Source organism: Pyrus communis, chromosome 14 (genome assembly GCF_963583255.1).
Source record: "Pyrus communis chromosome 14, drPyrComm1.1, whole genome shotgun sequence".
Lineage (NCBI taxonomy): Eukaryota > Viridiplantae > Streptophyta > Magnoliopsida > Rosales > Rosaceae > Pyrus > Pyrus communis.
This window is the reverse complement of record NC_084816.1, coordinates 3990100-4004452: the sequence shown is the minus strand read 5'-3', so window position 1 is coordinate 4004452 and position 14353 is coordinate 3990100. Positions and strand designations below refer to the sequence as shown.

General features: G+C 34.4%; 2 protein-coding genes and 1 pseudogene across 2 annotated transcripts in view; 2 read left to right on the top strand and 1 right to left on the bottom strand.

The window, feature by feature from the left end:
- The first annotated feature begins 1996 nt into the window (after positions 1-1996).
- Positions 1997-2799, top strand: LOC137714128 (biogenesis of lysosome-related organelles complex 1 subunit 1-like). Its single transcript, XM_068453412.1, has 3 exons — positions 1997-2168; positions 2298-2503; positions 2642-2799. The coding sequence occupies exons 1-3, from the start codon at positions 2009-2011 to the stop codon at positions 2729-2731; spliced, it is 456 nt and encodes a 151-aa protein (XP_068309513.1). The 5' UTR covers positions 1997-2008; the 3' UTR covers positions 2732-2799.
- Positions 2800-9155: 6356 nt separating this feature from the next.
- On the top strand, positions 9156-11285 carry LOC137716516 (peroxidase RIP1-like; annotated as a pseudogene).
- A 1831-nt stretch (positions 11286-13116) lies between these two features.
- Positions 13117-14353, bottom strand: part of LOC137715555 (cationic peroxidase 1-like) — a 4102-nt gene continuing 2865 nt past the window's right edge. The window contains exons 2-5 of the mRNA XM_068454902.1: positions 14268-14324; positions 13890-14081; positions 13651-13816; positions 13117-13505 (exon numbers count right to left, since the gene is read on the bottom strand). Of these exons, the coding sequence (XP_068311003.1) occupies positions 13117-13505; positions 13651-13816; positions 13890-14081; positions 14268-14324 (804 nt within the window). The remainder of the gene's footprint in view (positions 13506-13650; positions 13817-13889; positions 14082-14267; positions 14325-14353) is intronic.

Sequence of the window (14353 nt, the reverse complement as noted above, 5' to 3'; positions counted from 1 at the left end):
TGGATCTGAAAGAGAGTCGGAAAGTTAATGATTGATCTAGGTGACCGGAAATGACGAGGAGTCTGTCGGGAGTGGTCATTGAGCATGACGAGGACAAGAAAGAGAGGATAGTCTTAGCTAGTCCCATGGTTATTGGGGGGTCTCGCTAAGACCTCTTAGTGAAGGGTTTTGTCCATGCTAGTCCCCTTTAGTCTCATTAATGTTAGTCCCAGCATGGAACAAACATAGTATTGGACTAATAGCTAGTCCAGTCCAGTCCAGTCCAACTTAGCGAGGGCAAACAAACGCCCCCTAAACTAAAGGTTGGTTCTATCCACAACACCTATTTTACTTTCTACACACTCATTGTTAATTTTTATCCTTTGATTCTATATGAGGTCAAATTATTCTTATAGCAACATGTTATGCATTCATGCGTTGAATGTTAATATTATTCGAATACATTAAGAAAGCATGCAATCTTCAAGGAGAGCATTCAAGATTAAATCTGGAAGCTTTTCAAAACTAACAAAAATTAAAATAAGAAACTAAGACCAACTTGGCCAATTTGTGTGATGCAAAATATAATACGTATTTTATTTATTAGTATTAGAAATATTCAACATGTTATGCATGTATTATAAGTTAAATCGTAGAGAAAATAAGCGGGATATGTAAAATCTGGGGATTGATTGAAAATAAAAGATGACTAAAAGTGGGAACCAATTAAAAAGTTGGACTTTATTTTTTTGATAGAACGATATTGGAGAGGGGTAATTTAGGTCATAACTAATCATAATTACGTATCAAACATGTCACTTATGAGAGTTAATTTGAATCTTTTCATTTATAAGTGAAGAGATAACTGAACTTTAATGATAGCAGTGGATCATAACAATATTAGGGGGCGTTTGTTGCGCCGGACTATCTCGGACTGGATTAGCTTCAAGGACTAAGCTGGACTGGCTTAGACTAAACTAAACTGGACTAACTTAGTGAAGCGTTTGGTGCAGTATTGGACTAAGAAGCTGGATAATAACAACTTCTAATATTATATTATTTAATATATAAATTATTAATATTTTATTATGATCTTATCTTTTTCTTTATCTTTTCCTACCATTTCCGTCCCACTCTTTTCCTCTTCTCTCATCGTCCCACCCTCTCCCTCTTTTTTTCCTCTTAGACCTCTCAATTCATGTCTCTTTCTCATTCCTGGTCAAACTCCTTATTGATTCAAGTCTCTATTTATCTGTCCTCCCTCCCTCTCTAGCTATGCGTTGTTCGAACGGAACCTCACGGCTTCAATTTTCCCGACGAGTTGCAGGTTTCCCGATGTGTTTTCCGGCCAACCCTCATTAAATTGGATGAAGTTAGCACCGCCAAAAAATTCATCACCATCCCTGGATCGAGATCTTAGCTTTGAATGCTCGAATCTGTCATGGATTTGAAGAAGCCCAAATAGGCCAAGACTTCCAGGCCATTTTCCGGCCACATTCGACCACATTTTAGCCTCGATTCAGGTAAAATCGTAATCTTGTCACTCCCAGCTTCAATTCGGTATATTTTATATGAAAGTTGGTTGTGAAATGGATCTGAAAGAGAGTCGGAAAGTTAATGATTGATCTAGGTGACCGAAGATGACGAGGAGTCTGTCGGGAGTGGTCGTTGAGCATGACGAGGACAAGAAAGAGAGGATAGTCTTAGCTAGTCCCATGGTTATTGGGGGGTCTCGCTAAGACCTCTTAGTGAAGGGTTTTGTCCATGCTAGTCCCCTTTAGTCTCATTAATGTTAGTCCCAGTATGGAACAAACACAGTATTGGACTAATAGCTAGTCCAGTCCAGTCCAGTCCAACTTAATGAGGGCAAACAAACGCCCCCTTAGTGCCTCTTGCGCTGAACCCAACCCAAAAAAATAGGCTTCCATGCAGAGGTGAGCCCATGAAAATTTAGGGCCAACACAAAAGATTGGGTTGTCTTAATTTATACGAGTTACCGTTTTATTTGTACATTTCAAACGACCACAGCATGTACTCACAAACGTCTCTTCCACTGGCCCATGGCGCCGTCGCATCGCCGTCAACCTTCTCGTTCTCGTCGGAGCCAGAGCCGGGAGGTGTAGAAGAAGCTCTGCTCCAGCTCGTCCAGGATCACCACCACGCCTCCCTCAGACTCCGCGACGCCACCGGTGAGTTCACTCAGTTCCCCCAAATCCAATTTCGAATCCGATCTTAGGGTTTGAAGAAAAGACGCTGGATTATTGAAATTGAATTATTTGCGGATTACTTGAGTGATTAGTCGTGATTGATTTTGGCAGAGAAGGCGAAGAAGGACGCGATCAAGAAGGCAGCGCGTGCGGCGGACCTGATGGTGGAGGCGGTGAACGGCGGGGTGCAAGAGGCGTTCGTAAACGAGAAGCGAATCGAGTATGAAATTAGGGCTTTGGCTGCCACCATTGCACGATTCAGCAAACAGACCGATCAGTGGGTTTCTGTCACTCACTCTATGAACACTGCCATCAAGGTTCAATTTTTATTTTTGTTCCTCAATTTTCCAGTAAATTATTATTTTTTTTGTCAATCCAGTAAATTAATTAATAAATGTTGAATATTTAAACAGGGGTTATTTTAAATTTTAAATTTTTGGTTTTTGGTGAGGTAGGAAATTGGAGATTTTGAGAACTGGATGAAGATTATGGAATTTGATTGTAAAAGCATCACTGCAGCCATCCACAATATTCACCAAGCATGATCATGATCTAGCTCAGCAACAGATTATTTGTTTCACCAATTTCCATATAATATTTGATTACTTTCTTCTCTGTAATTTGTAAACCTCTGAATTGTGGGATGATAAATTTTTTTTTCTTATAAAAACTAACGAAAATTTCAAAAAAAAAAAGTTTTAATGAAAAATAATAAATAAATGTGTAGTGAATAATACCAAAGAAATGCAAAAAATATAATTTTTCGTTAAAAATAAACAGTATAAAAAATGTTTTGTTAAAACTCTATTTTTTTATTTGTATTTGTCCCATACGCAAATTTGGTTTGAGGAAGGCGCTCATTGTGTGCATTTGGTTCCAATCTTAGTTTTTTGAGAATAAAATATTGAGATGTGCAAAGGTTGCTTGCATATTCAAGTATATACATATGAACAACGCGACAATTAGTCTTAGATGGAAAAGATATTCTGAGTTCAAATTTTATGAACCATAGAAAACAAAAGAAAATTGTAAAAATAGTTCCTTAATTTTGTATTCAAATTTCATGAACGAAAGAGGAAAAAAAAATTGTAGTAATGGTTCTCAACTTTGACCAAATTAGAGCAATGATCTTGAATTAAAAATAAGCGATAATCGGTCCTTAACTCATCAAAATGTGTAGGGGAAATTTATTTTTAAACCTATGTAACCTTTTTCTACATCCAACTTAAATTTTAAATGTTAATTGTCATTTTTACCATATTGCATAATTACCATCAAGTACAAGATGAGTTAAAAATAAAATTAAAACTTATCAATAAACCCACCCACTATAATTGAACCGTACATCACTCATTGTTTATCTTACGTTCATTCTGACTAAAATCCTAATGGCTCTTATAGAGAAAAATAAATTTTTTTTATCGATGGATAATGATTTTGAAGTTTTGATTTCTCTAACTATGGTACGACTCGATTTGTTGCCATGCTTGTTTGTCAATTTGTTGTCGTGCTGGTTTGGTTGGTCTTATGGCTCTTCTTAAACCTGCATTTATAAGCACTTGTTTTTTCAGCTTCTAATGGTTGCAGCTTCTCATCAGAATTTACAATTAACTTCTTCGACCATTTAAACGATCAATTAAATTGTTAATTATAATCCAACAAATTGATCAAAAGGTAAGGAAAAGATGAATTGCTTAATCCCAGATAATTAGTTCCATAACTAGGAGTGCTTCAAATTTTTTGTGAAAATAATTGACCAGACAAACAATGACAACTTACTTTAACAATGGAGTTGTTCTTTTTCGAAAGAACAAAAATTTGCAAAGAGGAAAGTTGGTTTGATAAGAGAAGGTGATGGGGGTTATTTATTGTGGTGGTGTTGATAGCAACCCAAGTAATTGGTTTGGTTGAGAAAGAGAGCATGTGTCTTGGTTTGGTCAAGAGAGCAAATATCTTGGTTTTGTAGCAGAAAAAACAATAGCCATAGGAAATGCTAGAGAGGGAGGGGGGAGGGCAAAGGATGCGTAATGTTTTTTTGTTCCTCTTTGAAAAATAAAACACTATTCAATTAGAGATTTTATTTTATAAATGGGTGTAAGGATAACTTTACATTTTGTATTGGGTTTAAGAAGGTAGTTTAGGTAAATTCTTTAATAAAAATAATTTGGGTTTAAAAAAATATTAATTCTTTAATAAAAAATAATATGACCGAATAATGTTACACGACATGACTCGTTAATGTATCGGGTATGCCACGAAAATGACATGATACGAAAAACACAGCACGAATGCCATGTGTCCCCTTAATAATAATAATAATAATAATAATAATAATATTATTATTATTATTATTATTTATTTTATTTTTATAAAGTTGGCATTGGAATGGTCTTTTCCAAAATTGAACTAGAGATCAAATGTGAATTAATGGTTTTGAAGAGGTCGCATGAAGAGGAGGGAAAATGTCAAATGTAAAAAATCCTATAAAATTGTATCAGAAACTCTATCAGGTATGGGCATTGGACTCTGGATGGATTGACTTTTAGCTGCTTCTGATTGAGATTTGAATGTCAACATCTTGTAACCTAAACCTAAGGAAATGTCAAATGTGAATTAGTTTTTATGCTAATAAGACCAACCAATGGCAGAAGCTGCCTACATCAGCTAATTCTGAAAATAAGGATTTAATCAAAGGGGTTTAGGATAGTAATATAGTGCTAATTCTCTATTTAACGATTTACTGATCGGTATGACTTGGTCGATCTAGACGGTGATGTTAACCTTGATTTCATTAAAAACTTAATATTAAGAGTATAGTTGATCACCAAATTCCATTCATTTGTTCTTAAATTAGTTCTGCAACTTGGATATGGTCATAACCCTAATTTTTCTGCAGATTGTTCGTTGGAGGAACAAGTTTGATTTCTGCACAATTAACCATTTATTTATCAAACAAAATTAGCTTAATTAGGGGTTAGTGATTATCTGAATAACCAGGGGTTTACCAAATCTCAATGCTATAAAATTGGTTGTTTAACAATTAAATAGATGATAGGGTGTGGTAATCTTAGCAGCTGCCTTACCATTAATGTAGCTGATTAGTCCACTTCTGGAATAAATTATTGGATTAAAATTACAGTTAGGCCTTAGTAAACTTTGAAGGGAACTTGCCATATGTTAAACAATAATACGAGAAAATATGTCGCATCATCGTTTGTGTATAAAATCTCTAAAAAATACATAATATCATATAAAAAAACTAGCTGGTCCCCTCAATAAAGAATATATATTTTGACAAGAGGCATGCCCACTGCCAAGTCTTGCCAAGAGGGGGACGAAGAGCTTGGACGACAAGAGACAGACCAAGTCTTGCAAAATAATGTCAAAGATAATATTTTACCGTTAAATATAATAGTACCTCTTTTGGGTGCACAATAATGTCATACATTACGCTTGCCATGCACCTTGCAAACCAACGAATAAGTAATGAATGATAAATATATACTGGAGGCTTCATACGCAATACCTCCTACAAAACAAAGGCTTTGATACATGTTAGATAATCACTTAATCCTATAAGCCTGAGCTATTCGGAAATGGGCTAACGATGCGTATCAAGTTTTTAAGAGAACTTTCACATGCTAAACTTTGATGCAAACAAAACTATACTAATTTAGAGGATTTCCAAGGGGATCCTCATTCTTAAGCTAAGTTTTTGCTTAATTGCTGCAAATTAATTAAGTCATTTTCATTAGCCAACTTTTCAATCATTTATACAAACGAATGAATATTAGGATAACACTATTGTACATCAAAGACATCTACAGAACATTAAAAACTTGCCAACTATAAATGTAATAACTTCGAAAAGAAAAAACTAGAGCAGAGCAAAGCAGCACAACTAAAACAATAAGGGCCAGTTTCGTATTTTACTTAAGGATTCGACTAAAAATAATTAATTTTTCTTAAAAACAAGGGTTTTGAATTTATATTTTAGAATTCAAGAACTTGTTTGGTAATTCTAATCCTTGGCATTTAATTATAATTTTTCTTACCATTCGAAATTCTTTTTCCATCTATAATTGTGTTTTTTTATTTTGTGTTCTAATCATATTAATAAATAAAAATTTATTCAAAATTCAAATTCTCATTATTAAAAAAATTCAACAACAAAACAAAATCAATTTATACATAACATTCGGTACCTTATTTTATTCATAGGTACAAAAGTATCGGTGCATAAGTTTCGGTACATAACTTTAGGTACCTTATATTACTTATAGGTACAGAAGTATCGGTTCGTAAGTTTCGGTAAGAATATATCGGTACATAACTTTCAGTATAAATGTATTGGTACAAATATATCAGTACAAATGTATTGGTATGTAACTATAGTATCTAAACATACATATGTACGTAATATGTATATACATATATATTACTTCATTCACACACAATGAAAAATATATGATAATATATGACTTTTCTTATTATGGGAATTTAATAATAACAATCAATGATAAATAACATTTTTATTATTTATGGGAATCAATATATAACCTACAAACAAAAAACTCAATAATTATTACCACCTATTTAATATTAAAAATTACAATTAAATGCCAGGGATTATAATTAGTTTTTAATCTTAGATAAGTTTTATTCAGAAGGTAATCTTAGACAAAGATTGGAATACAATTTTCCGTTAAATTTTTAAAAACAATTTTTTAGAGAAAAAAGGAATTTAGATAGAACCAAGCTTAACAGCCAACACACATGATTTTAGTGATTTGTGCATCACTAGCGTCAAATAAACTTTGAATTAAACTGTATTGTTTTGGTAGCCGATGACGGCGACATTAATAGAGAAGGAGGGAGGAAGAGAGCCCAGTGAAGGATGGCCCGATGGGTCGCTGGGTGTGAAGCGGTGGTGCTAGCGTCGGCCACCACTGGCATGTGATATTTCCTAGTCGACGGAAATCTCACAGTCGGCGATCAGTGGTTCTTTACTCTTCTTCTACTGCTGGACTCAACGTGACTAACTCGACTTGCAAAGAAGAGATCGAGACAGAAAGAAAGAAAAAAATTTTAAACGTACTTTTGTGTTTTCAGGACTTAGGCATGGTTTTTGAGTTTTTCTTAACTCTTAAGTCCAGTTTTTAGAAATGGTCTACCAAATAAGAATTCAAGATTTGCGGCTCTAAGTACTGGTTTGGTACTGAGGTGCTTTTATAAAAAGTGGGTATTAAAAAAAGCTAAGCTCAAAAAAGTGTTTAGTAAACACTTAAAAACAGTTTATTTTCACACTTTTAGGTAAAAAAAAGCTGAAAACGTGAAGCAGAAAAAATGAGCTTATTCTCACAGCACAGTAGAAACAGTTTTTTTTTTTCAAAGCACAACAATACCAAACCAAGCATAAAACAGTTTTTGAGTACCAAACGAACCCTAAATTACTTATAATTTTTTTTATGCCTATTAATAAATTCAAAAGATAAAGGTCTGGACTCTGGTTGTAAAATACAATCCTTTAGACCTTAGTCTAGAACTTCTTTCTATCTCATTTTTATGAGCTTTTAGAGGTTAATTAACCTAATTTAGGAGGCTAGGAACATAAATTGCATAATAACTACTAGAGTTGTTGGATTACATTTGTGTGGACACTTCCCTATGGTTTAGCTTATCAGCCGCATGCTATTATATGTATAATTTCATAAGAAAAAAACAATAACATTGGATTAATCAAGAAAAATATCAAAGTTTTGTGGATTTTGTAACGAATATCTTATATAATCTTATTCAATTGTATGTTGGAAGACTCAGACCAAGTGCTGTGACTGTGTTACAGGCTTACAGATCAATTCGATCATATTGGAAATGTAGTGGCTTAACCAACGAATAAACTAACATACTTCACAAGCTCAAAATCTATAGAATACATTGAATCAAAGATTAAAAACAAAAAGTGCATGCATGTGTTGAAAGGATAAATCTTGCAAGGCCTTAAAGAGGTTGGGCTACTCCTCATATTACCAATTAGTTTTATGGTAAAGTCTCAATTTTCTTCATGGTATCTCCCACATATGTTAGACTTGAAAATTTTCCACAAATGAGTGTGAAGTGAAGGTAAAAGAATCTTACATCGGTGAAAGAAGAAACTTTATAAGAGTTTATAAAAGGTTGAACTACTTCCCATATTAGCAATTAATTCTATAGTAGAACCTCAATTTTCTATATGTGTGACTAGTACAGAAGTTTGATGGCAGGCAGCAGTAGGTGCGATGGCAGAGGAGGGAAGTGTTGGGCTACCGCCTTTTAGGATTATATTAGACTTGTTTAGTCATCTATGCATGTCAACCAAATCGACGGTTTTAAAGTAAAGTAGCATTTTCATGATGCATCGTACATTTGTTTGATACATATAAATGGTTCAAGGATCTTCAGATTGAATGATCTTTTGCAGAGATGGTCTTTAGATAATAATAAAAAGTTTCAATTATAATATATTTATACGATGAAAATACATTAATCATAAGTGGATAAATAAGTAGGGTTCCGCTACCAGGGAAACACAAGGATTATCCTTTAGAAATCGCGGTAAACAAACAAATTTAACCAAATGTACGAAGTTTACAACCCCAATTATTTTATTCTGTATATTGGACCATTGGAGGTTAGAGCGAGTCCACGATCAATAGCGTGTACATGGTGCAAAATCATTAATGTTTTATTGCTAAGTTATTGAACTAATTAACCTAGCACTCTCTTGATTAATTAATCTATGCATGAAATGAAAGAATAACATTTAGTTCTGAATTAGCTGCCAATGAGATCAGATACACTAATATAATATGAGAATAATGATGGTAGCATATGAAGCTAACAACATTCCACCACCTCTATATAAGAACGCTTTACCTCTTCAACTTGTTGCATGCAATTTCTGAAGTTATCTAAACTAAAATATATACAATGGCTTCAGCTAGTTGTCATCCATCTGTCTTGGTTTTTGTCACTACTATTTTTCTTGCAGCTGCTATTGTGATGATCCCTACTTCATGCACTGCACAACTCACTTCTGATTTCTATAAGCAATCCTGCCCTCAGGCGCTGCAAATTATCAGATCAGTTGTCAAGCAAGCGATTAATCGTGAAAAGCGCATGGGAGCATCGCTACTACGTTTGCACTTCCATGACTGCTTTGTCAATGTAGGTTTCAAGTTGTTATATCTCATTGATCTCCTTTTTCTCTTTCTCGCTATTGATTTTAGCTTGATACATGCCGTTGCTCATTCTCTAATAGTTTAAGCATTTAGTGCCCCGTTTATTATAGCATGTAAATTTTCATCTTGGAGGTTGATGCAATGGCAGGGGTGTGATGGATCAGTTTTGCTGGATGACACAGCTAACTTCACCGGTGAGAAGACTGCGAACCCAAATCTGAACTCAATTAGAGGTTTTGACGTGGTTGATAATGTTGGAAACCTGTGTTACCTGTGTTATGTGGGACTGCCAGTCCCACATTGCCCATACACCATCTACAACAATTCTTTATAAGTGAGTGAACTCACTTATAGTTTGAATTGAATTGGGCCAAAACCATGGACCTTGGGCCTTAGACTTGGAGAGTTTGGGTGTATATATTAAATGTCAAAGATGGGCCTTGGGCCTTTGGGCTCGGATGGACGAAAAACACAAGTTACGTTTTTGATTTTTTGGATTCAGTTTTCCCGAAACAGTTTCATTCAGTTTTTAATTTGAATGAACAGTTGCATTCAGTTTTCTTTTTAACAAAAACTGATAAGCATGAACGGTTGGGAAGTTCAAATGATGCCATTATATATATGGTTTGCATTACAGAAACAAAGATCAATTCGTATAATCATTCCTCAATTTTCCTCTGAGAACAACACAACCAATTCGCCAAGAATCCGAGTTCTAGTGCAAGAACTTGGATTAGATAGTTGTATCCTGCAAGATAGACGTCCAATGACTGCTGCACTGGTGTAGGGACGAATTTCTGTCTTAGGAGATTGCTTCTGCAAGCCTCTATCTGCAAGAAACAAGTCAGTGATTTGTGTGTTTATATATAATCTCATTAAGTGTTTATGTTCTAATATATTGTGTTTGTCGTTGAGCTTTTACATTCGAAATAAAACTGTGCAAATTGTTATATAATATACACTTGACGTTTGGTTGGTTCTAACAGATAATTAAGGCGACTCTCAACAGAGATTGCAAGGGAAATGTGGTCTCATGCGCAGACATCTTAGCCGTGGCAGCTCGTGACTCCGTTGAGATTGTAAGTGTTAAAAAGTCTTCAGCCTTAATGAGTAAGGTTTCATTCAGTAATGCTTCCTCACCAGTTAATTTTGGCAAGTTATGTTGTCAGAATAATCTGGAGTTTGGACTATACGTTTAATTAATAATTAACTTATCATCGTAACCATCTGGTCCAGATTCATAGTCTACTAACATAACATATACCAAATTATCTTAATTAAAAGATAAATTAATGCAAAGTCTTGTGCTTGTTTTTAGTTGGGAGGTCCTTCCTATTCCTATGAAGTACAATTGGGTAGAAGAGATGCAAAAACTGCAGTCTTGAATGATGCAAACAGAGATATTCCGCCTCCTTTTTTCAACTTCTCTCAGCTTCTCTCCAATTTTCAATCTCAAGGACTAGACCTGAAAGATCTGATTCTCCTCTCAGGGGGGCACACCATTGGCCAGGTTAGGTGCACCACCTTCAGGACCTGAATTTACAATGAGACCAACATAGACCCCGACTTTGCAGCCTCGTTGCAAAAGGGTTGTCCTTCAAATGGTGGTGACAACAACTTAGCACCGCTCGATTCGACTGCAGCAAACTTTGATACCATGTACTTCAAGGCCTTACTCCAGAAAAAGGGTTTCTTCCATTCTGATCAGGAGCTCTTTAAAGGTGATGGTAGTGACAGTGATAATCTGGTGCAGCATTACGCTAACAAACCCCAGGATTTCAAAACAGATTTCCGGCCTTCCATGATCAAGATGGGTAACATTAAGCCTCTCACTGGTTCTGATGGTGAGATAAGACTCAATTGCAGGAAAATCAACTAGGACTTACTAGGTGCATGCTAAAAGCAACAGAGTGAAGCTCATTGGACAGTTCAAATGTCCACTGCATTAGAAGTTTAGTTTGAATAAATCGCTGAACTCTTTTATTAAATGTGTCTGGTATTAGTTATTAATTTTTTTTCTCCTCCCTACTAGTAATCTAATCTTGGTTACTGAGTTGGTAAATGGTATACATAGTACTCGAAATTCTTTGTTAAAGGACGGGTTTTGTACGAATGATGTCACTATCATAATGTCAAAACTGTACCAATATCACATAAATATTTTTCAGTGCACATGGTATCTACCAATATCAACGTTGTATTTTCTGTCTATTCTCTAATAAAGAACTTATGTTTGTATGCCTACATTTGAACAAATAAAGACCGATCAAAATAGTATTGAGAATGAATCTCACATTGATGAGAAGAGGAATCTTACTGTGATTATAAATAAGTTGAGTTACTCGTCATATTTACAAATGAGTTTTATGATGAAACGTCAAATTTCTTCAAATAGATGTTAATGTCAAACAAGGTTTGCACAAAAATAAACCATTAAAAGAAACGGAAGATAATTTGTAAGACTATAGGGTACCTTCATGACCCAGCGAGAAACAATATATTTAAGATCGATTATTCTCAAATCCTAAAACATTTAGAGCCCACAAAAAAGACAGGATTCTCTTAACATTTTATTAATGGTATCAAAGATTAGAAACTGTTGCATCCTAAAGGTTGCTTATATAGTGCCTTAGAATATTAAAATTTCATTTTGCTCTAGTCAACAATAGAATTTAAACGAATTTCCACTAGGCTCGTTTAAAAGCAACGAGTCTTGCATATCTTATTGTTCTCTTCAAATTCATATATTTTAGGTTTAAACTGACATGCCAATTACTAAAGTTACATTAATTTCAACAACCTGAAATGTCCAGAATATTTGTGACTTACTAATTCTCCAATTACTTTTCTTAATTAATTGTCATTTCTTTTAATTTTATAAAAACTAAGAAATGATTGTCTCCAGAGTTTAAAATTTTCCAAATAACTGTTGATGTTCAACCATTATCACATAATATAGATCATTTTTCTTAATTGATCGCCTTTTATTTTTTAATCTTATTGCACGTATAATATCTCAATTTCTAGGCTACATCACTATGAGTATAATAATGACTATATTTCAGATTTGTCTAGAGACTATGACATGATCGTTCTTCAGAGTTTGAAATTTTCCAAGTAATTATTCTAACCCTATGGACTGATCTTATTCAACAACTAATTACATATTATTGATTCGACAAAAAAAAAATTACATATTATTGATGTTCAACAATTAATGACTTATTATGGATTCAACTAAAAAAAAATACGCATTATTGATGTTGAACCATTAAATACATATTATATATTATTTTCAACAATTGATCACACACACACGCACGCACACACACACACGTATATATATATATACACATATATATATATGTATATATATATATATGTATATATATATATATATATATATATATATATTAATACAACGATATATGTTTATACTAAATAATGGAGTTGACTAAGCCATTGGTCATCTTTTATAATTAGTATCGAACTCGCCATTTACAAGAGTCATGACAAGGAGTATTACTAGACAATAGTACTAACCACCATTGCACACGATAAATTATTCAACTATGTATTATATAAAAAGGATTTGACTTTGATAATTTAATTAAATTGGCCGGCCTCATTTTTTTGGTCATTTTGTTATTAGAACAGAGAATCTGAAATTACTTGGTTTTACGGTACTAGATCATTTTAAATGGCTCGGATCAGTTTATTTTGCGGCAGTTGGTACGAACTTGACCAGTCGTTCCAGTAAGCGGGCTAAGGCTCCCCATTTTCACCATGGCACTAGCAAAATCAGTATAAAAAGTTCCGGCAGTGGTGCTATAAGTTGTAACCAGAGAATCTGTTGAGCCACCACTGAAAAGCTGCTGATCAGAATGCAATAGACCCTTGCTATTCACCAGGTTCTTGAAATAAGCGTTGTCGAAGATGACAGGGCTTGTAACATCTAGTGAAGAAAGGTTGTCATCAGTCCCGGAGCTTGCAGTACAGTTCAATTTCAAAGATGCAGCAAATGATGAATCGATGTTAGTCTCATTATGTATCCGTTCTCGAAACAGTAGACACCTTGCTTGGCCCATAGTGTGAGATCCTAGTCACAAAATTTTGATGATTTTCAATAGAGATTAATAGAATATGCAAATATGTAAACAAATATAATTGCTTGGAAGTCAAGTAACTTAAATTCAAGAACTTCCCAAATATTTTTTTGCTTTTTTCGTTATATATGTACTTACCCGAGAGAGCTACCAATTCTTTGGTAGTAAATCCTTTAGTTGAAAAAAAAGATATAAGGTCATTAAGATTTAGACTTGGAGATGGGAGTTCAGTATTTGCAGCACTTAAACTTGCTGTGGTGGAGTCTCTTCTGCCCAATTGAACCGTCCATGAAGGCCCTCCCAACTGCATAACCATACGTACATTAAAATCAATTTTTATAAATTATACTCTAACTTATGCATTAAATGTTACTTACCAAAAGAACTGAATCGCGAGCTGCAATGGCAAGGATATCTGCACAGGAAACAACCCCGGGGCAGGCACTTTCTAGCTCAGATTTTATAGTATCAATCACTTCGAATCCCCTCAATGAGTTTGTATTTGGTAACGCCGTCTTTTCCCCAGTAAAATTTGCAGTGTCATCTAATAGAACAGATGCGTCACATCCCTGTTTGAAATCACACAAAAAATTTGTTAATACTAATAATGGTCATGATTACACAAGAAAATTATTCCTGTAAAGCACACACATGGATGCAAGGTTCCTATTTTCTTTAATTCTACAACAAGTACTATTTTATGGATGTGTGTGTGTGCGAATGTGAGAGAGGATGGAGGGTATAATGGGGCGTACATTGACAAAGCAATCGTGGAAATGGAGTCGGAGCAAGGATGCCCCCATGCGATGCTCCTTCACCACTGCATTAATAACTGCATTCC

Bases quoted from the DNA above. Each gene is read 5' to 3' on its own strand.
- LOC137714128 (XM_068453412.1), top strand. From the start codon at position 2,009: ATGTACTCACAAACGTCTCTTCCACTGGCCCATGGCGCCGTCGCATCG. The intron at 2,169-2,297 runs GTGAGTTCACTC...TGATTTTGGCAG, and splicing joins CAGACTCCGCGACGCCACCG to AGAAGGCGAAGAAGGACGCG. The intron at 2,504-2,641 runs GTTCAATTTTTA...TTGGTGAGGTAG, and splicing joins CTATGAACACTGCCATCAAG to GAAATTGGAGATTTTGAGAA.